General features: G+C 38.7%; 1 protein-coding gene across 2 annotated transcripts in view; it reads right to left on the reverse strand.

Moving 5' to 3' along the window:
• epb41l4a (erythrocyte membrane protein band 4.1 like 4A) overlaps nt 1-24,982 on the reverse strand; it is a 52,080-nt gene that overhangs the window by 20,571 nt on the left and 6,527 nt on the right. For both annotated transcript variants that reach the window (XM_053241192.1, XM_026944030.3), the window contains exons 2-6: nt 8,518-8,622; nt 5,713-5,764; nt 5,381-5,459; nt 5,128-5,225; nt 4,808-4,928 (exon numbers count right to left, since the gene is read on the reverse strand). In XM_053241192.1, coding sequence (XP_053097167.1) covers nt 4,808-4,928; nt 5,128-5,225; nt 5,381-5,459; nt 5,713-5,764; nt 8,518-8,622 — 455 coding nt within the window. The remainder of the gene's footprint in view (nt 1-4,807; nt 4,929-5,127; nt 5,226-5,380; nt 5,460-5,712; nt 5,765-8,517; nt 8,623-24,982) is intronic.

A 24,982-nucleotide genomic window follows, 5' to 3' on the forward strand; every position in this document is an offset into this window, starting at 1 on the left:
GGAGCCCAAACTGCACCCCAGTCCTGACCTCACTAATGCAAATCCCCACAGCTACATTCCAAAATCTAGTGGAAAGCCTTCCCAGAAGAATGGAGGCTATTTTAATAGCAAAGGGGGACTAATGCTGCATTTGAGGCAAAGTTGCAACTTGTAATTTAACGCCTACAAGCAGTAAAAACCACCGCAAACGCCTCCTCAACATAAAATTTCAACTCGTCAACCTTAGTATTGGCTTTAAATCATTACTGGCTTTATATCAGTTAATATACAGACACAGTACTTTGTTAAATCTATAGCACTGTTTTGAGAAGGTACTTATCAATGTTAGCACTAATTACTAATGTTAGCCAGTTAGCTTGTTGCTAAGCTACTCGCTACTGTCCGCTGGCTAGCTTGTTGCTAATGTTACTCGCTATAGTTGTTGCTGTGCTGCAATTTCAGTCCAAAATGTTGCATGGATGTTTGAAGTTCACTAGAGTAGGACTGTACTAATAGCCACTCAAGCCTTTAACTGTAAAAGTGCGCTTAAAGTAGCTTTTTATGAGCGTCACATACTCTGACAGAGCAAACAAAAGAAAGTGCCAAGATGGGAAATGACGTTAAATGACGTTATTACAACTTGCAAACTGTAACGTCTGTATTACCTCAATTGTCAAGATTGATGATGAAAACAGATATACAAAATCCCTGCACGTGGCTTTGGACAGCAGGTGTGTGTGTCCACATGTCAACTAAAAGATTTTCACATTAAGTAAAACGTAAGTACAAAGGAGCCATTTTACCTGGTCAGAACATAAGGGTTAAAGCACATACTGAGTTAGATCAGGCCCAAGTTAATGCTAAAGTGGAATATACTGTATATATTTGCCTTCAACCCTTTTGCCTTATGCAGACCATACACAGGAAAAATCACATCCTTCTCTTCACCATGGTGTATGGTTGATTGCAGTGTGAATTTCCCCTCCGTGAGCAGGCTGATGGAGGATTTGAGAGGCTGGGTGGAGCAGCAGATGATTGCAGATCCCCTGTTGTAAGTGCCCTGTTATTTATTGCTGCTCCAGAGATTCCGCTTTGCTTGTCCCTTTCATTATGCTTTCATCTGACTGTGAAAAAAGGCTCGAGAGACATCCTCTGCTGGAAACAAATACAAAATGAAATGGCATAAACTATGCCTCAATTACTACAGCTACTGGTGTAGAGAATGAGAATGGGTGTCAAACTGGGGCAGATCCCGTCACTCCGTACTCCTTTACCTACATTTTATTGCCTTTCTTCTCACCATATCTCCTCCGATTCTTCCTTCCTCCAGTCTCTCTCTTTCATTTCACTTTCCTATAACGGAGCTCATGGAGTGTCACTTCATCTATCACTGAGATGCTGAACGAAAAGAAATCAATCCCTTCTGTCCGATTTCCCATCATCCGCGGCAGATTAACTCCTCACAGCGTGCCCAAGAAATAACAGCATGCTGGTAATGATTCAAAACTGAAGGCAATTTAGAGAGCTGAAGAGGAAACTTAAGTACCAGCAGCGTGGCCAATGTGACAGTCATGAAATCACACACACTTATACACACACACACACACACACACACACAAACACAGTGACTCACATCAGAGCACTGGGTAAAAGGAACATGACTCAGTCCATGACCAAATCACTGCCTGTAAGCATTAATCACACAATGCAATTTACGACTTGCAGTACACATGTTCTAGGAAATATAAAGAACCTGCCATGCACAGTCATGCACTTACTAATGTGAATCAATACAGCAAAGTCCATCTCTGTCTAGTCAAGGGTTCGGTTCTTTATATTCTGAGGCGCCAAATACTGTGTGCAAGATGCTGAATTTGCTGAAGAGAGAAGAAATGAATGAGAGAGGATGAAAGTTTGTGTTTGAGATAAAGACATAAAGCTTATCTTCTGGATTCCCATATTTACACCAGATCTGTGCAGTAGGTATTGTGGATGAGGTAAACTAGCCCCACCTCTCAGGCACAAAAAAGAGATTCAACTGTCTTACCACAAATATTCAGTTCTCTCACATAACAGTGTGATTCAACAAATGTTCAAACTCTCTTGTGTAAAAAAAAAAAAAAAAAAGAGGTTCAACCTCTCTCCTTCACAAATGTTGCACATCTCTTGAACAAACATTAACCTCACTTGCAGAAAAAGAGGTTCTACCCCTCTCGCACACAAATACTCAGTGTCTTTCGCACAAAGAGAGGTTCTACCCTCCTCTCGCACACAAATACTCAGTGTCTTTCGCACAAAAAGAGGTTCTACCCTCCTCTCGCACACAAATACTCGGTGTCTTTCGCACAAAAAGAGGTTCTACCCCACTCTCGCACACAAATACTCAGTGTCTTTCGCACAAAAACAGGCTCTACCCCTCTTGCACACAAATACTCAGTGTCTTCGACAAAAAAAAGAGGTTCTACCCTCCTCTCGCACACAAATCTTCAATGTCTTTCGCACAAAGACGTTCTACCCCCCTCACACACAAATTCCACCTGTTACATGCAGAAAGGAGGTTCTACCCCTCTCAAGCACAAGTGTTCAACATCTCTTGTGCAAAAAAGAGGTTCTACCTCCATCATGCAAAAAAGAGGGCTGACCTCTCACGCACAAATATTCCAGCTCTCTTGATTAAAAAAAGTTTCAGCTTCTTTTGTGCAGAAATATTCAACCTCTCTGGCACAAAAACGAGGACCAACCTCTAACGCGCAAACATGTATTCTTCTGTGCTTTTTTTTTTAACACACTTTCTCACAGTGTTAGTGCTTTTTTCTGGGATATATCAAGCCAATCACCTTAATCTCTATTCTTAACACTTAAGCTGTGCAAAGGAGAGACCAGAATTACAGAGCTCTGTGTGCACTGCTGAAGTCCTCTACAGTGAAATTCAGGGTATCGAACTCCAGTCCTTCAGCGCAGATACGTGTTTTTCTTGCTCAAAATAACCAGGTAGAGCAAGGAAATCAATGTGCTGTGCTGATGTTAGGTACTCCTGCATTAGAAGGTTAACAAGATAAAACACTCAAGCATCGACTATTCTTCTATCATGTGACAGCTCCTGCATTCGTTCTCCTGAGGAACGTACACAAATCTCTCAAATTCAGGTCAATACTTGGATGGATGTCTGTTAAGATTCTATAGCAATACAGCTGTAAAATGTATTTTAAGATACTCACACAGTGCCTTTTTTTTTTTTTACACAGTTTTCTCCTTGATTTGGTCTCGGTCAATTCGCACCCACCAGCCAACACACTCACCTATCATACGACAGCTACCAACTAGCTAGGGAGAAGACTAACATGTGCTTCCTCCATGAAGCGACATAAAGCCAGCCAATTGCATTATTTCAAACTGCTGCTCATATTGCATCACAGGGTGGTGTAACACACTCGGAGGAAAGAGCTATCCGCCCTCTTCCGCATACATGAGCTCACAGATGCCCATGATTCGTTAGTGTCTCTGTGGTTGACAGAGGAGAGAGAAATACTCGGTATATCTTACTAGTAAACACAGAAAAGGTTGACAAGTGGGTGCGCACTGGTGGACTGGTGGTGAGCGGAGTTTTTATTTTTATATTTAAAAAGTCGTAGACGTTGTGATTTAAAAACTAGTTTTCAAACTGATCTGTCATGTTCATTGTGATTGCGTGAATCATTATTGCTACTAGAAGATCAACCCACACATCCACACAACTGCACTCATGCTTTGACCTTTCCTCAGTTGCGTGACCCTTCCTCCTACTTAAAGCCTTCATCCTCCAGCATTACTCAGAGAAAGTCCAGATGAGCGATCGTAGAAAACCGAGCAACTTTGCCTGCCTGAGTCCTCGCTCTCATTAGAAAGGCGTGGACTGCGGCCGGAGGGAGGAATCCTAATTCTGCTTCAAACAACATTCCAGTGGCAATGAAGAAGGACCTGCTAACCTGTGAACACTGTAAACACATGGCCTTTCATACAGACGTAACATGAAAAACAGGGAACGGAAAGGTATCTCGTTTGGACAGGAAAATTTTATGATGTCAGGAGTACATGGTGGATGGCGTGAGCTGTAATTACTGCATTCCACGACTTAGTAAACACTGTAAATATGATGTAGTTTAGGGGACGTGTTGCTAGGGTGCTCAAAGCACTATGTAACCTATGGTATGTTTTTATATTAGATTTATAAGCTGTGTCAAAAGCAGTCTTATCAAAGTATTCACTGTGACAAAGGACAGATGAGAATTTGTGAACAGAGAAATAATACTAATATAATAATAAATAATAAATCCTAATATAATAATAAAAATACAAAATTTCATTCCTTTTGTTGCTTGGTCCATTCTTTTTGCCCAACAGTACAGTTCTTGATTTTTCTAAGTTAATAACATTTCAAATATGAATGAATGCTATCATTTTCACAAAAAAAGAAAATGATTGAAAATGATGTTACTGAACCATGAAAGAAAGAGTCTCCACATGTACCAAACCCCGAAATGTTTGTTTGATTTAAATTTTTTAAGAATGTGTTCCTTATTTTATTCTGCTGTGTAGCAGTGTTCTGATGTTGTGTATCTGCCTTTAAATGAAATATAAGCCAAATTGTTATCCGGTGGCTCCGCCCCTTCCTCTACGAATGTGTCCAACAGTGCACACTTCATTTATTGTCAGTTTTAGCGTATTATCCCAATGTGAACTCACGACCTGCACTAAAACTATGCAAATGTGCCATTTGAGACACAGCTAAAGTCTAACAGTCCTCTGAAGAGTGGGTGTGGTGGTGAAAGTGAGCGATTCTCCTGCTTACATTAGTGTTTTGTGAATCTGCTCAATAGCATCCTCCAAGTCTTCTTTCTGGTCTGGAACAAAGCGATACTCTGACACGTAGCCTGGCATGTGCTTGTACGGGTCATAATCTCCGAGCTCAGCTGGAAAAGACAAAATCAATCATGCAGATTAGTGGGTCTGAGAGAACGGATATACAGTCACATATCACATACCGTACTATGCATAAGCATAAGCATATGAAAGTGTAGATGAGTTTTATGACCTGGGTTTCAATATCCAGCTTCAAAAGTCTGTTTTAATGGAAAACAGAGGGGGTGAAAACTTAATATTCAAACGTACATTGAATCACCAGAGCTGCCATCTGTGCACTGACATTGAAGGGACATGGAAGTCTTCCTTGCAGCACATCCTGCTTTATCTGAAGGAAGAATTGGTACCTGGCACAAGACAATAAGACCACATCAAACACACACACACACACACACACACACACACACTGCACTACACAAAGACTCAATACAGTATTGTACTGTAATTTTCATATTTTTCCCCTTTAGCTCATTTGGTATCAGATGTTACACAGAAAACACACCTTGTAATTTCCTCCTTTAGTTTACAGGGATCCTCGGCATAAAATTTAACGCCGAAATACAGTGTGTATGGCGGGCCGGCTGCAAAGAGAAAGCAGTATTAGGTACAGTTTTCTAGCATCTACTCCATTCATATTGACACACATGCAAATGTAATGTAATTAAACTGAAAACAGTTTGCATTCAATCAATTTTTAATCAGAAAAAGAAAAGGGAAGGTAGTTATAAGTGCAGTATATATTTACCAGTGGACTCCTAAGAGACATTTCTAACATCCGGATGTCAGTTTATGTCATTATCAATGCCATTTTCTCTACAATAAGGTTATACTTACTTGCTATAAGATCTTTATGTTCTGCCAGGGTTTTTGTCGGATCTAGCCAATACTGCAAAAAAAAAAAAAAAAAAAAAAAATTAAATAATATTAATTTACATTTATTCCTTTAGCACACAGGATCCCAACCCTGGTCTTGCAGTACCACTTGTTCTGCATATTTAGGACTGAAGCACTGCTGCATCGCGGTCTTTAGGTAAAGAGGGCTAAATCCTACTGCATCACTATCAGGATTATGGGTAATGTAGGAAACTGAAGTGTTAACCAAAGTGAAAGAAGCTTAAACTAAAAAAAAAAATCTTGGATTCTATTAAAGATCACATGTTAATTATAAATACGTTTAATACACAAGTCGTTCAGCTGGATCTTTCCTTTAAGCAGTCAATCAAACTTTGAATGCTAATGATAATGATAATGATAACGATAATGATAATAATAATCTTACGAGGACGGATACGGTGCGTACACGCTGTTGTATTCACATGCTAAACACACCCGTCTGCGTTTTTTTTTGTTAATGAAAAAAGAAGAGACAGTTTATTAAAGTCTGAAGTGCTAAGCTGACTGTGAGCTCCCAGAGATGTTCAGTCATGCAAGCAGCAGCATAATATGAAGCCTATTAAAACAGGACTGTAAAACTGGCTTGTTAAAAATTCTGGATAAGAATCATTACTGCCTGCATCAGTAAAACATGAAGGAGCGGCAGGTCACGGCACGCCGCTTAGAGGTGATGGAAACACTCTTGATGTGTCTTAAATGTGTTTTAAATGCTTAACGGGAGAAGTTGTGCCGATGCCGGTCTATTAGACGTGTTAGAGATCCGATGTATTACATATTAGACAGATCCACTCTGTCAGGTTTACAGGCTCTTTAAAAAAATAAACGCTATGTTTGAACAGTAAGTCAAGTGGAGTTTTCTCAGAGCAGCTGCTTTGTTACAGTGTTAGAGCTTTCAGGCTTGTTTCATGAGAAGGAACGTCTCGTGGAAAAACAAGTCTTGCTGTTTCTTATCTATTAATAGGAACGATGCTTATACTTTTTATGTTTTAATGCATAAAAACAAACTGCGTAAATGAATGTCACAGTATTTGGCAGGACAGAAGCCTGATAAACTTCAATTGAGGTGTAGAGTAGGGATGGAAACGAGTATGAATACATTATTCTAATTGAACAGATGTTTTCTTAAAGAATATGAATACGAATAGGAGGTGCACTATTCTTATTTGTGTTATTTATTTATTTTTTTTTAAAGAAAGCTTACCAGAAAGGTTCCCCAGGGCATCTGGTTGGGACACGAGGTGTGCCACGAACAACAAAAAAGTCACACAAGCAGGAGGTTGAAACGTTCATGTGGGTGCAAGCGATCAGTCAGATATGAAGCTCAAATAATGTCCACATTCATTAACACGTCATTAACATCCATACTATAGGAGTGCATCGTAATTGCTGGTCAGGGTCGCGCTGGTGGTTTAAATTAGACTACTAGTTTTTTTATGTTTTGAGAAATAGAACCGACTACATTTGTTATAAAATTCTGTGGGCAGGAACAAACAATAACTGTAATAATAATAAATCTAGCTGGGTCCATGAACTGGAGTGATGTAGCTGAGGTTGAGGAACTGTCAGAGCCAGGATTCCCACACCATGCTGATATTTCTTGGTTTAAGCCACGCCCACTGTGGGTTTAAATTCAAATACAGGTACAGATTTGAATAATCAGAGCACTATACAGACACAGATACAGATACAGATAGTGATTCAGTGTTACACGCCTCATCTAGAGGAATGACTTTGAGCTGCGCAGCCGAATGAACGTGCCTAAAATATTTTAAACCTTTATTACACAGGGGGGTTCTATTTAAAAATCGCCATCCCCCTATCCTTTACACGAACGTCCTGCATACAGAGGGAGGTCAATTACCGCTGGGCATGATGAAATTAGAATAAGTTAATTGAATTGGCCGATGTTATCTAATAATCACGCTGCTACAGCTGGTGTGTCCCAGTGCGCGCTGATTTATGCAAATGGAACACAAAATGGCAGCAACACGCTTAAAAAAAAAAAAGAAGAGAAGATATTTAATGCGGTCCAGTGTTTGAAAGCCTCCTTCCTGTCTCTGTGCAGGCAATTAATGCATAATGATATAATTATGGAATAATCACATGATTAGAAGACGCTTTGTAATATGAAAGCAGCTTTTCTTTTATTTCTCTTAAAATCAGCTTTAGTGTAACATTCACCGGAAATGGGCGCACCCCTACCGAGCACGACTGACATCAAAACTGAGCTGAGTCTGAATTCCTGTGTGGTTCCTCCTTTCCTTATCAAATGCTATGACTAGACAGATGAGTCATGAAGTCATATGAGCCAAAGTGAAAGTAGGACAACACGCCCTCCCAATTATCTCGTCTCGTTTGGTTGATTACTATTTTTGCACTACCTGCGTCAGCAATAAATGCAATAAATCTCGGCAGACAGTAAAACGACGGTTGGGAAGACAAGCCCCGAAAGGTTCTGTGGCTCTACTCGAAGGCACAAATCATGTCTGTGTTGGAAGAAGGTTATGGAAAAATTACTGTCGTGTTTTTCTTTTACGGCTCTTTCATCGCCTTGCCCGGCATTTAGACCCCCGCGGGCAAACACCATCACTCTTCACTTCTTAAAACACCCTGTGTGCACATTTTTTTTTTTTTTTTTTTTTTGTAAACCCATCCCTCCAAAGTGTATACGAGGTTTTCAGAAAAAAAAAAAAGATGCAGATGCACAGGAAAGTGGACGAGGTGTTGTGGAACGTCTGTACTCACTGTCTGATGGCTGCGGTCGCAGTAGCGCAGGCCGAAGTAGTCGCTTTCTAAGAGGTTGACGTGGCTGAACACATAATCCAGCACCACAGAGCCCTTGGTGGATTTCTGTGAAGAGAGGCGATAAAATCAAATCTCATCTCCTGGGGCAAAAAGCAAATCATACAAAATGGTTTATATGATTTGAATATTTGGGTGCAAAAGTTTGCATCCCCTTTGTTTTTACTTTTTGAATGAAAAAAAGCTCGATTTTATAATTTACCTACAAAGAGATTTGCAACGAGACAACAACCGAAAACAAAGCGGAACGCATGACAAAAAATAGTTTGAAAAGAACGAAAAAATAGTTTGCCATGACCCTCTCTAACAGATACATCAAGGAGAAAGGGGTTAAGGGGGAACATCTATGAAACCAAAAACATATATTATTTAATGTGCTGTAAAATAATCCATGATGCAGCCTGACGTGAAGAGGAGTCTGAAGTTGATTATTTTCCTACAACAGCATGCCCTGAAGTGTTTTATTTCTCTTACACCACAGCAATCTGCCCACAATAATATTATTATTATTTACAGATTTCCAACATGTTGTACTTTTTATCCATTTATCTATTTAATATTGTGGAACATCTACTTGCACTGTGGTTAGTTCCTGTTATCACTTAGGTGTAAACAGTGGTGGGAAACTTACACCTGCATCTTTACAGAAAACCTCATCATATCACCATATTCTACTTTTTTCTTTGTTTCTTTCTTTGCCCATGTGAATGAGCTGTTACTATAGAAACGATAACATTTAGAACGAGATATGTTGACGTTTTCTGTAAGGAGATGTTAAATAAACATCTGTGGAAGGAGTCTCCAGTGTCAGTGCTTTGTAAGATGGCACTGTGCTTTTTCTTTTTTGTGGGTTTTTTTGTCTTGTCAACTTCAAGATAAGAAAAAAACAGGCTTGTGAGGGAACAAATATTTACAGCTGCTATAACGTAAGTGATAACTGGGACAAACTTTTTTTTTTTTAGCACAACGTTAAATAAAATCTGATTTAAAAAAGTATGATTTATTATTCTTTAATTAATAAAAAAAATGGTTAGCAAACTGCTCTGGTAACAGCCACCTGGTTGTTGATTATTTTCCTACAGCCCTATTGCTTTATATAATAAATTTACTTACCACCTTAATTTTTCAAAATTCTATCTGTAAACTATTTGCTCCTTTCACTTAAGGTTCAGCTGCATCTATCATCACATCTTGATCTTATCTCTGACAGATCCTCTGACACTGGGAGAGGCTCTGTGTTCAGCTCTGACACTGAGCAAGACCACAAACCACACGTATGATAAATATGCTCTGCTTAAGTCTTAAGCTATTGTGAGGATGCGCAAAAGAATGTGATCCCCAAAGGAAAGTGAATTGAGCGTGTAAGAGTTGTCACGATGATTTAAAGATGGCAGTGTGTGTGATCTTTAACGCTAAACCTGGATGCGTTAACTAAACTGTCAGTGTTGTATAAATGATCGATATTTCACCAGGGGCTGTTCATTATTTTATTTTTCTCTTAGACTTAGGCTGTTTTTGCACCTAGTGCGTTTGGATTCATTTTGCAATTCTTTTCAAGTGCACTGCATTGTTGAACCGACTGCATGAGTGCTCTGTGTCATAAGCTTTAATGGACACTCCTTATTCGGGGGTTGTTTTTTTTTTCTGGCAAAAATTGAAAAACTAACTAATAACCACAGATGATTGCTTTAAGGTTACACAGGAAGCTCCTAAAATTTCCTTAAAATGCAGCAATGAAATGTTTTCCAAAGTGTCTATATTATTCATCAATCTTTGTGGAATTCAATATTTCAGCAAATCAAATGATTAAATATCTCGCAGTTTGTTCACTAAACTCAAAGTCATTCTAGTGAACAGTGCAGCCTGCATGAAAATCTCCACTGAAGCCCCTGACACAGAGCTAATACACAGTTACTGAAACGTCTGTTAAGTGTTCGTGTACTCAATGTATGAATGGGATGAAAGATGAAGGCTCATTGGACAACAGGATTTTAACGTGAGTGTCATTGTGAGTCCTGCCAGGATGCACGGCTGGAGTGAATGGAGTGTGGGCGGGTGCGTATTGGGAAGAAAAAAAAAAAATCTTGATGTTTATTGGACCGTGCACTCTTGGCTTGTCCCGCCTGGATGCACGACTTCTCCTTATGATGACTGGTCTCGCTCTCAAAGGGGCGGAGCCTCTTAAGCAGCTGCCAATCAATAAATCAGGAATGAACATGACTGGCATGCCAAACTTAAACATATCTGTGCCAGTCTGAATCACTTGGAGCCTGCTGTAGCTGTAATGTGTAAATATCATAATTAAATAAACTGTAAATATAAAGTTCTGTTTGATTATTTGCATTAATTTCTGAAATTTGTTGTTTATATGCCTAGCTAGCTGTCACTTCCTTCTTCGGCTAGCTGCTTTTTGGGACGAAATGGCCGACATTGATTATGCTGATTTTAAAAAAAGTCTTTTGATGCTAATACTTAAGAGATTGAAAATTTAACAAGAGGGCAGACCAAAGCCCTTGAATTTAATTCAGGAAAAAAGCTCCTTTTAGCTGTGTTGGTACAGTAAAATCTGTGTTTATTATTAATCTTAGATTCCGAATCCCTGTGAATGAGCAATAATAGAACGAGCGCATTAATATATATTGTCCAAGTTGTGTTTCCCCTATTTTAATAACCACCAGACACCACATGCCAATATATTACCAACAATAATACTATTTGCACATACAGGACTATTTTTAAAACCAATCCTAAAATTAAAAGCAATTTCCGCCATCTCTTCTACACACACTCATCTCAAATCCATTTCTGTTCTTCACTGAGACAATAATTCAATTCAATTTTATTTGTATAGCGCTTTTAACAAGGGACATTGTCTCAAAGCAGCTTTACAGAAATAAATACATTCAAGATATAAATTTTAAATGTATGAATTTATCCCTAATGAGCTAGCCAGAGGAGACGGTGGTGAGGAAAAGCTCCCTGAGACGATGTGAGGAAGAAACCTTGAGAGGAACCAGACTCAAAAGGGAACCCATCCTCATCTGGGTAACACCGGATAGTGCGATTATAAATAAATCCCTTCCATAACTGTGTACTACATGGTCAAATAGTGCAATTGTTTAACCAGGAAATTTATTACAGTTTTCACATGAAGTCTGTTTTGTTGAACTTATCCACTGTTCACTGATGAAGACTTGAGTGCAAAGCTCTCATATTAATTCATATTAATTGTGTGAACAATAAAATATTCCTTTGAGGCATCTAAATCAAAATAAATGCATGTGCATTGATCTACATCTGCTGTCGAAATAACCACGTGTTATACTTTACTGTATTTTATGGCATTAACACAAAAATGAATCCGCCGTTTTCGCCTGTGAAACATTCTCCTCAAGGATGTACATCCTGGGATGAGAGCGCTTGAAAACGAACTTCACAAATGTCCAAATGTGATTAACTAACAGAACGAATGAATGAATTTGCCGTCGCCTGGTCACGCAGACGTCACCATGAAATATTAATGTGACTGATGAAATGCGTTCTTTAACGTGAGCCACTGCACCCGTGACCGAACATCAGTTAAAGCGCTCACTAGCTGTGTCTTAAGCTGCATTATAATATGCTAACTTACTCACTTAAATCACACTTTATCATAAAGCTTCTAATACGTTTATTTCATTCCAACATGGCTTTCTGTCTTTCTTTCTCACTGAAAGCAGTGAGAACATTATGCTGCTATTTTATCTGTACTGTGAGCACGACACAGACAGTCTTGGCACTTTTCCGCTTGGTGATCCTAACGGGAATAAGGGATATGCCTGAAAGCTTAATGGTCCATGAATCCCTCAACAATGTATGGATTATTCCATGATTTTTTTTTTTTTTGCTGTATTTATGGACTATACTGATGTAATAGGTAATGAAATCATGATTCTCAGCCCAGATTTTGTAAGGAACAACATGTATATTCGTGCAACTCTTTCATAACTCTAGCAGTGTGATAGCTAAAACTTCTTAATGTTTCTGTTCTTCTGCTGAGAGCAACTCATAAGCCAAAAGTCTTGACAAGCGTTCTCGATGTGTAATGCGTCACTGCCGAGTTGGGTAACGCGTTTTGAGCGAGATGGTTCCTGCAACCATGACTCACTTGCCCCATTCATTCATTTCATACATTTCCCGTGTATAGTAATTGAGAATTTAATATTTAGTACATAACCATTTGTTCAGAACAAACTTGTTCTTTCACACTTTAAGAGGAAATTTTTTTTGATCATATAAAAACTCAGCTGTAGGACATTGTTTCTCCCTTTTCTCTTCCGTAGACTCGCAGAGTTGCCGCACTTCAGGTCTACGCTCACTGGGCTAAGTGAGTAAAGGGGAACACTGGTGCGCTGTTTCAGAAAATAGCTGTTCTTGGATTGAACCGCATTAAGAAATGAATCATGACTGCGATTGTGTGATTTACTGTATTTATGCAGCCCTAGTGGGTGCTCGGCTTGTTTGACAGAGCAAAGTCATCTGTTCCTCACAGCAGAGAAACGATTGTCTGGAAACAGGAGCGGTTCATGGCCATAGATTTTAGTGGGCAGGATGACATTAAATAATGATGAGAGGCTATCACGCTTGACTTATCCTGCAGGCTACTTTCTAGCGAATTTTTACATTTTACAGAGACTATATCCGTAACAGGCAGTGGAGAGTCGACTTGAACAAATTAACTAGAAGAGAAAGATGTAGTTTGGTCTAAAAGCCAGGGTCCCACAGCAGAGACGAAAGACAGAATCTATAGCTAGTTACATAGCTAGCTAGATAACAGTTTAGATTGAACTTGCTAATCACATCCTTACTCATCAGGGAAAAGACTGAAAACTCTGGATTAAAAACATGGTTCATTTTGATAACACGTTCCAAAAGAAATTCAAAAGTGTCATAGTTTGTGATACGAATACAAAAGTGGTAATAACATTAACTGTCTTGTGTGCTGCCCCTCCACCACTCGTAAACAAAATGTTCATAGGGTGAGCATGGGGCAATTTGTGCACCATTTAAAAAGGCGAGCAAATAAATAGAACATCATCTTATATGTCAAACAGCATTTTTTAAAAATTATTGGTCAGTCAAAAGAGGTAATAAATATTTCAACGGAATTTTAAATACATAGAACAAACACATTGTTACGATTTGTTTAGGAAAAACTTGCTCTCACTATAATTGGGTCTTTTTTAAAAATTAACTCCCCGCTTTCCCATATTGTTACTCTCATTTTTATTTATTTTTTTATTAGATTCACCATGCTTCAGGGGTGTCTGTGTGAAATCATGTGCATAACCTGCAACATCTATGCTTATCAGTCACAGCTGAATAGTGTTGATGAAAAAAAACCCCACAAATTAATTTTTTTACTGACTAAAACCTTTTCTGTTATAAAATATATCATACATGTCAGTGATGTCATACATCAAGAAATTCTTTTAATGTGATACTGCTGTTATTTTGTTATATAGCTGCCACTTATGACGCATGTTGGCTTCAATAACACCACCTGAAACTTGAACAGTGACTGGTATCCGCCCCGAGGTCATTCTTATACTACTCACACTCATGCTCTCTGTCTCGGTGCCATACAATGCGTCACTCTGGTTCACGTTACTCAGTAAAGCCCAGAGCAGTGAACTCCAGGTGATCAGGTGATGACTTGATGACTTTGTGAGCATCAGTGTCAATCCAGTCTTGCAGGTTTGACTATTTTAGCGTTGGCTAGAGTGTCTGGTACTTCATTAAACATGGTCACCTACTTTCACTGAAAGAAGACGTTTACCTGGCATTCCTGTTGCCTGTCAGGAAATGTGCAAGATTATCTCATTTACTCATCTTCGAACGGTTTCAAAGAAAACTTTCTGAAATGATGAATCTGAAATAACCAGTTGGAGACTGGAGCATGGAAATGGTTATACACGTAAATGTGGAGCGCCTATAGGATTCCATGTGTACAAAAGATACCAGCTCTGAGACTGAGACTAGTATCAATTAAATGAGAGAACACTTATTCCTTACTTAGAACTGGGAAATATTTTACGAGGTCCTATTTGCCTATTTAACATCTGACTTTTAAGAGTGCTAACGTTTCAAGAAGGAAAAGCCAAACTAGCCATGTGGCCCTGAAATGGCACTGATGCAAAGTGCTGTAACCCTAGTTGTTGTCAGTCGTGTAACTCAAACCTCTAAGGCCCGAGGGGCTCTGAGCTGAAAATGAGACCTTTCCAACGCGCTGGCCAGTAGGATCCAGACTGACACTGGCAACCTGCTCCCCACATTCCTGCCATATCTCTCTCCCAGATAAGACAATGCAGATGGTCAAAATGGGGTGGGGCTGCAGAAACAACACTGGGCAGAGAAAAACGTGGAGGAAATGTGTTTCCGAGTATTTAGTTATGCTATTTTCCTTCTCTCCTCTCTACTGACTGAAGAGATTGTGTATAAGAGATAGCTATTCCAGTCTGGAACAGTATTAAAAATGTATTTTATTATAACTGTGCAACCGAATTTGATGGTTTTCCGCGTATGGATGGGAAAAAAATAGATTATCAAAGAGACTGCAGGACTGGACAAACTGGGCAATTGAAAAAAAAGAAGAAAAAAAAACAAAAAACATTAACATAATGTATGGTGCATGGTTAACAAAGTATGGTGAGCTAGTTAGCTAGTTAAATGCATTAATACAGAGAAAAACAAGTATATAAACTCCTGCATATGGGACGACTCAGCCATAACCATTAGCCTTAGAAAGTGGCTGAGGTAGCTCATAATTCATGAGTGTAGTTTGACATTTGAGCCCGGCAGGGGCAGGTTAACAGGACAAAACAACTTTATAGTGCTGTTAATTTACTGTCATCGTAATTACTGTCATTGGTGTATCGTAAGACAGAAGACAATATGAAGTGCCAAATCTACAATAAGACCATACAGCAACCCATCCTGATAAAGTATCACAACTTATCTAGGTTAGCTAATCTAATTAATCTGATAGTGGTGATCACACTGCTACACACCCCTGGCCCACGCCATCGTGTTTGTGCCCTTGACAAAAAGGCAGCAAATCATTGGCCAAACGTCTAAATTAAAATCTATAATTTTTCTTAGAATAAATAAATAAATGAATAAATCAATCATAGCAGTAGGGCGAATATGAAATTATTTAGAATGTTCGTTAAAATTGATTTGTTTATAGTGTTGCTCTGATTTTGATGAAAACAATTCAGAAATACAATTCTCTCGGATTTTCATCTCTGTTTTGCTCTTAAACAAAATCTGCTTTAAAAATTCAATAACAGTTCACAGGACCTGCTGCACATAATGCGAATAACCATTTCTGAAATCATTACCATTATCACCAGGCGTCTAGATTTTAAGGAGTTTTTACATTTTAAACTCTTTTTAACATTTACGACATTAACATGACTGCGCTGTCTCAAATGCTGTACCCATAAATGGTCAATTTGTAGACAATTTGTTTTGTAACATTGTTCTTAATAATTTCTTTCAGAAAAATGAGACAGACGTTTAAATGCTTAATTACACCGACATAGTTAAGGCAAGTGACATTAAAATCCCATTAATTGCCAATTATTTCTCTGTCAAGCTCCAAATCTAAGTGGCTTCAACAGACCAAGATGGATCTTTGCTGGTCGATGGCTTTTGCACCAATTTGCCAGGATCAATAAGACAAATTAGCAAAAGACCTGGCCAAGAGAAAGGCTAGATTTTGAGAAAGTGTTGATCCTTGAAAAAGGATAAAAATGAAAGCCAACCAAACAGAAATCCTGACTGTGGCTTTACATCCCAGAGGCACAAAGAGGATTAGTTAATTACCACGATCTTCCTTCTGTTAGTGCCACGTGCTCTCTGGCTGAACAGGAGCAGATGGCATTATGCGGTAGAATATTCTCCACAGGGTTACACCACGTTACAAACACTAACTCCGTCGTTGTTCATTTCTGCTCTACTCAGCCGAGCTACAAGTGGGATAGTTTTTATGTGGGTATGTCTTTTACACAGGAAAGGAAATATTGTGTTTAGGCTGCAATAAGCAGATCTTAAAGAAACTAGTCTGTTTTTAAATGTGTTTTTATTTCATTTTTATTATAACATACGCAATAAGACCTAGGCCTGACAGTTTTTATGTATAGGTACTTATCAACTGAACCACTACTGATTTATTTAACCTGCTCAGTTTAGTAATACTTCCTTTTAAGCGTATTTAGACCTAAAGCTCTAGATTTGTCCACAAAAATCTGCAAAAGAGCAGCTGTTCTCACACTTTCTTTTAAGATGAGGTAAAGCAAGAATAATCGGGGGTGAATGTGTTGAATTGACAACTATAAGACTTAGGGATACACCGATACCATTTTTTCCCTTCCCCTTTCCAATTCCTGATCCTCAAGTATTTACTGATATCGAGTACTGACGCTAAGCCTGACTCTTTTTTGATATGATACAACAGATGCCAAATCCTGAAAATCATACCATTCAGCTTTTTTTTTTGTAAAGGTAGTGTTTAATTTTAAAAAGGCAACAGTCCATAAGAAAGGTGCCTAAAGAACAACTGTGAAAATGTAACCATGAAAAACAGACAAAACAGACCTGGAGCCCAAAAACGCAACCAAGTGGATCTTAACCCAGGCAAAATCAGAACCAACAGCAGTTTGCTCTTCGTCCAGTTTAAACGTTTCTGAAATGCCTCTTCTAATGACTGCTATTGAAATCGCTGTGCTCCCTTGACATGTTTGATCTGTAAATGCTCAATCAAATTGGGGGTATTGAAGTCCTTGCTGCTTTTGCGTCCACTTGAAACACCTGCATGACATTTTGCAAAAAAAGCGTTTTTTAACTACTGCTTGTCTCAAGCGTGAAGTGACATGTTGCTCAACTATGTGCTTCATCCAGTAGCATGTGAGGCGAAAACTGCATCACGGTATTGGTATGTTCCGGCTTGAGTGCCATACGGTACAGATACATTATCAGTGTACCCCTAGTAAAACTTGAGCAGGCTCAAATTGTAACACATTCATCTGCTGGTTCCAATAATGATTCCACATAAATCCTACATTCAACATTCAACCACTCGTTCTTGAGATATCATGGTAACGAGAATCTCAGATGGACAGGTGGAAGGATGGACAGATGGATTGATGGCAAAAATTGTACATGGCGAGAAAATAGGCCTTGAGTTCCTGAGCATGAGTGTATACATACCATCTCTGTGTGACAAACAGGAAGGAAGCTATTGAAGGAAAAGAAAACTGACCTTGAACCTGTTTGGGTCAATTCCAAAATCTCAAACTTCCAAAAGTTCATCTGGTGGTTAAAATGATAATTATGTATAAATCCTACAAACATTCAACTACTCGTTCTTGAGATATCATGTTAAAAAGAGAATCTTCAAACTGAAAATATAATGCATCCAAAATGGCGGCAGCATAAAATAGAACAAAAACAAAAACAACAACAACAAAAAAAAAAACAGGTCATGGCAAACTATGCAAAATGTCACACAAAAATTGAAATGCATCAACCAGGCCAAGTTCAAAAAACCAAAAAGTAGATCAAAAGTCATACACAGGAGATAGTAAAAAGATTAAGACTGAGAAGCTGAAGAGGTGATTATTAAATAAGGTGCAGGTGAGCGTGATTAGTGAGCTGAGAGGAAGGGTGTGGTAGCAGGGGATTCTGGGAGATGGAGTTCCAGGAGAATGTGACAACAATCTGTCCACTGTTGTCTAACCATGATCGAAGACTGTTAGGAAGCACATAAATAAGTACAGGGTAGTATGAAGGGTCAGTGAGCAAATCCTGAATATAACAGTAAAAACACTAAAAACAGGAAGTCGATAAGGAACAGTGGCGACGCTGCAGTGGAGGACAAACTAAAACGAATTAAACCGTAGCAGCAGCACGTGTGTCTGTACAACATTAATTCACAGAGCAACCACAACCGTACAGACAAGGAACACACAGTCCATCCTGACTGACTGTCTCTCCAACTACGACCCCACCCCTTTGCTCTTTTCTTTTTGTGTGTATCTGCATCCACAGTGGCTCGAGCAAACACAAGCTGTGACACCTCCAGGTGCCTTAGCAGTGAGAAAGCATCTTTCTTATGTTCTCCAATATTCTCTATATTTTATTCAACAATAAAATAATTCAGAAATATGCAATGCTCAGTTCAGTTGCTTCATAATCTTCATAGAGTCAGTGTGTCTAAAGCAAAGCACATTAGGAACATCCACACTTTGTCGTTTGAGCATTAGCGCTTCTTTAAATTGGTGTGTAACATGAAATAAAAATCTCTTTTAGCAGCGTGATAAACAAGGAACATGACATGATGAGCTGAAATGGCTAGTTAGTGTGTTTATGGGGCTAGCAGTAATTAGGGAGCTTTTAACAAGCTGTATGTGTGTGTGTGTGGTCAGAAGGGAAGAGATTCATTTGAAATGTTCTTGGAAACATTTAACTTCCCCTGACATGCCCCTCTGTCCCCATGGCAACAGGGTCATTACAGGAGGAGACCGGACCATCTGCTGCTGTCGGCTGCAGGGGTGTGGTGATGACCGTCATTGTGTGTGTGTGTGTGTGTTTGTGAGAATCACTGTGTGCCAGAGGATAGTGGTTCTCAGGGTGTGTGTGTGTGTGTGTGTGTGTGATGGTGGGATCCTCGTCAGCAGATGTTCCACACACTGTTCCACAACTCTCTGCTGCCTTTCAGAGTGATATTTGCCCTGCTGGATTCGTAATAGGGAACAATGGCTGGAAAACTGTATCCTATAAGTAAAGAATAAAACACCTCGGGCGTGCTGTTAGAGGAAAATAATCAGCAATGAGGTGATGTGACACGGTCCTACACAAAGCAGAGTTACTGTTATCACCTGACGTTGATTATTTTCCAAAAACTGCATGTTCCGAAGTGTTTTATTCCTCTTACACCACAGAGGTTTGCCAACAATTACATTTTTTTTTACTTTATATAATGAACAGCATGCTTTTTATCCATTTACAGTTATAATTAGTGTTGCGGAGAACCACAGATATACATCGTCTGCCGTACAAGTCAAATAGCTGTCATTATAGAAATGGCAACATATTACACAAACAATGCTGCTGTTATATAAAATTAATAAACACCTTCTGACCAATCAGATTCAAGAACTCAACAGAGGTCTAATAGTTAGTAATTAGTTAATTTACTAACTAACTATGGAAAATCTGTGCAATATTGTAACTGTCTTATCAGCTTCCTTGAGACATGATGAATGATGTTACCTCTAGAAACCATCCAGAGCCACCTCCGTCTCCACAGTTACCAAATAACGCACAGAAATGCTGTGAAAAGGGCAATTCAGATGCCCCACAATCAACAATACAACCCTGGCAGTTGATTTGTATAAAAGCCAGCACACTACATACAAAAATTCTGGGATTTATTCCCATATACAAATCAATGTAATACCAAATATAAAAAGAAAAAGTAAATGCATTCTAAAAACACAGCTGTCAAATACAGACAAAGAGCACAGAGCACTGATTAATAACCCCAGCGCTCGAGTGCACATTAAACACAGTCACAGGGAGAAAAGGACTATAACCTGTGTATAAAAACACATGCACCTAATTGCTAAGTGGACTGCCATGTGCACACTGCTCCAATTAATGGCTGCAGAAACTCCCTGTAGATCAATACACACACACACACACACACACACACAATATCAAGTCATTGGTAAACACATTAAGCCAAATCAAAAGCCCCCAACCCCCACCACACACACACACACACACACACACACACACACACAGTGATAACAGTAACACACTATCAAGTCTTCTGTAAACACATTAAGCCAAATCAAAACACCCCCTCCCCCCCAAACACACACACACACACACACACACACACACACAAAAAAAACAACAGATGCTGAATTGAGGGTGAAAAAGGTACAATGAAAATGAAGTATGACTCAATAACACATTGCATCTCACACGTAAGCATGTTTGCTAGAGAAATAAAACGTAATAAAATGTGAAGATATAGATGAGGACTGCAAGATAGAAGGATATTGTTCTGGAAGGAGGTAGTCCCCTGGGCCATGCTTTTATTACGGATTCTTATGCTATATGAACTTGGGTCTTGAGCTTGGTAACAATGCCTACCTATTTTAATATTTCTATGACAATAATAAAACCTACAGGATGTTTCACCAGAGTAGGAATGTAACCGAATATTATTCGGAATGAACAGATAACACGTTCTAGACAAATACACAGATACAGATACAAATAAGAGGTGCGTTAATTGCCAGAAAGCTTCACAGGGCTCATGTTCATGTGGGCATGAGTGATCTGTCAGATATGAAGCTTATGAGACAAAGAACGACCGTGTTCATTAAAAGAGTTCATTCATTCATCCTTAGTAACTGCCTGGTCAGGGTCACGGTAGTTTAATTAGGCTAGTAGTTTGTTTATGTTTTGGGAAACAGAACCTACTGTTCCAAATTTGTTAGAAAAAAACATGGGAAGGTACAAACAAAAATAATACATCTGCGTACATCTGTATTTCAAAAAAATAAAAATAAATTAGTGCTGCATGCTCAGAATTAATGCTAATGCTCAGAAGTGGGAAGTCAATACTAGACCTCTCTGTGTTCAAGCTACAAAGTGGGAAAAACCTTCGATGAGTGATGTATATTTTCCTCCTCAAAACAGTGTACTGTATAGTCAGTGTTATAGATTTAACAAGTGAACATGTCTGTTTGTTGATTGATCTAAAGCAAATACTTGTAAATACTGTACAGTGTAACTCATTGTTTACTCATTTTGATTGACGTCACTTGCTGAACTCATGGTTGAGGAGAAAGTCCCGAGTTTACATGTAGGAATTCTGATTGAGGGAGATCAGAAATTCTGAGTTCTGATTCGAGTTGCAGCATATACCTGAATACGTGGCATTGCGTTACACCCCTACACCACAAGTTTGTGTGTTACACTTGAATATCAAACTATTTTATTGTCTTTAGTCACACATCAGCCACACGTTTTGCTCAGAGGGTGCTTTCAGGCATGTCATGTTCTCTGGAGACCCAAAGTCTTGCCAAGCTTTATTGACCTACTGAGCAAAAGCTTAGTGTTTAGCTGAGGAACTGAATCAGGTGTGTTCTCAAAGGGAAAGTGTACCTGACTATCTACAGGGATTTTTATTTTTTTATTTTTGGAAACTAGAAAGTCATATGCAATGTCACTCTGAAGTTCTACACTAGAGCAGACTTTAAAATGTGATTTGCCTGGGGAATACTTCAGATCTAAAAGATGTTTAATAATGCATTACAGAAAAGGAAAGAGAGGTGATGCTGTTCTTTAACCTTTATTTATAAAAGGAGTACGTTTTCTAAATACTTTTGCAGTTGCATGTCGATCTGATGAGGGACAATGGTACAACCTTGAGAGCCATTATGAAAGAACTGATGTGTTTTTTTTAATATAAGCTTAGAATTTATGAATTTTTAAATTATTAAAAGGAAATTCCATAGTAATACTGGTTAACACATCATGATAAACACACAAAAGTGTAAATTATATGTTGTTTTCTTAAATATCTTCTGAATACCCATCATAACAGCATAATAGATGATGGAAACACAACAATAAACAATTTTACTTAACTTTTACGCCAACTTCACTTAACAGTTTGGAAGCAAGACGGGTCAATGCATGATTTAAAATGTGTTAAATGTGTTATTACTGAGTAAAGAAAAAGGTATCATTGATCATTGATATAGTGATAGTGAGGTTTTCTGTAAGGAGACATTTATTTGTGGAAGGTGTCTCCAGTGTTCGCAATTTGTAACAGTCAGAGGTAAAGTTGTAACTTTATATTTTTGATACGGTAAAGTCATTTTTGTGATAAAGCATGGGAGCCTTCTGTAAGGAAATATAACCAGTGCTATGTGTGCTAATTCCAGTGCTCAATGAGACTCAGATCTAAGAACAATCAGTGATGCAGAGATTACTGCAGCGTTCTCTGAAAGCCTGCTAAATCCTCGCACTCGTATTCACACCGCAGCCCATTTAAATAATGCCTCGCTCACGAACGCCTGTTAGTCAGCACAATCTTCGCATCTCTAATAAGTCTGCAGCTTGTGTGATGAGCTTTTATACACAGTTATTGCATAGATTAACATGTCATTTAAATATCGTACAGCTCATTAAGTAGTCTTATTGTAGATTAATAAACAAACACGCATTTTAACAGAACACAATTTTTAAAGGATCGTTCAGGTCAGAGAATTTTTTGCTATGATATGAAAACTGTTATAGCCAGATTTTTTTTTTTTAATGGTAGAAAATTTTAAAGTACGGAGTAAAAACTATTATTTGCATTGGCTTTTACCTTTATCTTTTGTATGCAGTCAGTTTGTATTTCCTGTATTTGTTTTATGATTATTCTTAGATTGCTATTCCACAGCACCATACCACTCCCTCTCTCACATGCACTAGCCTATATCCCGTCCTTTTCTTAATGCAGCCCCAAAATATGGTGTTTTTAATCCTTCAGGAATAAAAATCAGATTTCGGAAGGGTTTTTTTTTTTTTCCCCAAGGTTTCCAGCCGGTTTGGAAAGAAGCATAAATCAGGCTTCGCACTGCATCAATGTTTTATTCAAGGACAAAGATTATTTTGTTTTGCGCCCCTCTGCCCAGGCTACGTACTTCCCGGTTTGACCTTAATTGTCTGGAATGACAGCTTTGAGCTGTAAGACTACATGTCAGAAGAATGGGGTGGGATAGGATTAAGAAGCAGCATGCTGAGTGATGTGACAAGCACATTCGTTAGTTTCTCCTTCTCGCATTTAATATGGATATTGCTGAAAAACTGTGCGGGTGAGAAGGGATGATGTGTATTTCCTGGCAGTGGAGTCAGATAAGGTCTTTTTCTTTTTTTTTTTTTTAAGTGCAGGTCTGGAGAATGCCTGTGCCTGTCTCCAGCTGGGCCATAAACCTGGGCACTAAATCTCACACAAACACACACACACACACACACACACTTACTATGAGAAACACATATCACTGCTTCATATCTCCTGCAATATTACTGGTGTTTGACATTATGTCTTATGAAACCCTGCAGAAGGCAAAAGTGACCTGAATATATAAAATCTAGGCGTGACTACACACAGAAAGAGGCAAAGGCTTACTTTCTCTCTCTCTCTCTCTCTCTCTTTCTCTTTGTCTCTCTCTCTGTCTCTCTCTCACACTGATGCCCTTTAATAATCTCAGAGTAATGTAGGAATGACACAGGATATCCAAACGCTAGTCAGGTGCATCCCTTCAGTGCAGCAGTCTGCAAATGGATTTATCTCAGCAGGATGAAGACCTACATCACAACCACAAAACTGCTTCCATCAATATGTGCTGAAAAATAGAACAACGTTAACAATGTTACACTGTTACACGCTATGGTGAAATGGAGTGTGTGGCAGTCTTTTTTTTTTTGTGAATAAGTACAGTAAGTAGCTAGAAAAGAGCAGAGATTCATTATGATATCAAAGTTGACTTTAGGTCTCTGGTGTGTTTACAAGCAGAGTCTTCAGAAAAATGGATTTAACCTAATTGCTCTGAATTCACTGAATTTATTGTCAAGGCACAGTAAAAACGTGAAATGAACTCACCAAAACGTAAGGTTTTGTGAGTGAACATTGTGAACGTTGACATTACTTGAAGTCCCTATTGTCTTTACAGAGACTGCAAATTATTGCCACTATTCCTGCAGTCCATTTGGCAGATGCTTTCTGGGTAAACAGTAATTTTTGGTTGCACAGTATTTGTGGCCAGAAGATACATTTGGGTGGGGGTGCGAAGACAGCTGAATTAAAAAAAAGTGACACGAGAGTGTGGGACATGGATAAAGCATCATGTGTGTTTTTGTTCTGGTTGTCCTATTGTACACATGGCTAAACAGCTACACGTTTACAATTATGACATCTTTGTAGATTATTATTTTAAATAGATAGAAAGTGTGATTGTGTGAGTTCAGTTGATTTCTATAGAGTTTATGCTTCGCTTCACTTACAAGTGAATAAAAAATAGAAATGATACATAAAACAAAGTGCGGCGTGATGCGCCTCTAATGCAGCTGGTGTGAACTGAAAGGTTTGTTGAAATGGATGTATAATTGGAGCTTTTGACACACCTCTCACACCATGGGGGAAAAGAAAATGGCTTTAGGGACACATCCAGTGAGAACTGGATGAAACTTAGAGATTAGAGAGTTTTATTTGGATGAAATGAGGGATGGACAAATTATAAACTCATTACCTAGCCCACCGGGCACGTAAAAGCTCCAATGTTCCATGTTTTGG

The sequence above is a fragment of the Pangasianodon hypophthalmus genome, chromosome 17 (genome assembly GCF_027358585.1).
Source record: "Pangasianodon hypophthalmus isolate fPanHyp1 chromosome 17, fPanHyp1.pri, whole genome shotgun sequence".
Classification (NCBI taxonomy): Eukaryota; Metazoa; Chordata; class Actinopteri; order Siluriformes; family Pangasiidae; genus Pangasianodon; species Pangasianodon hypophthalmus.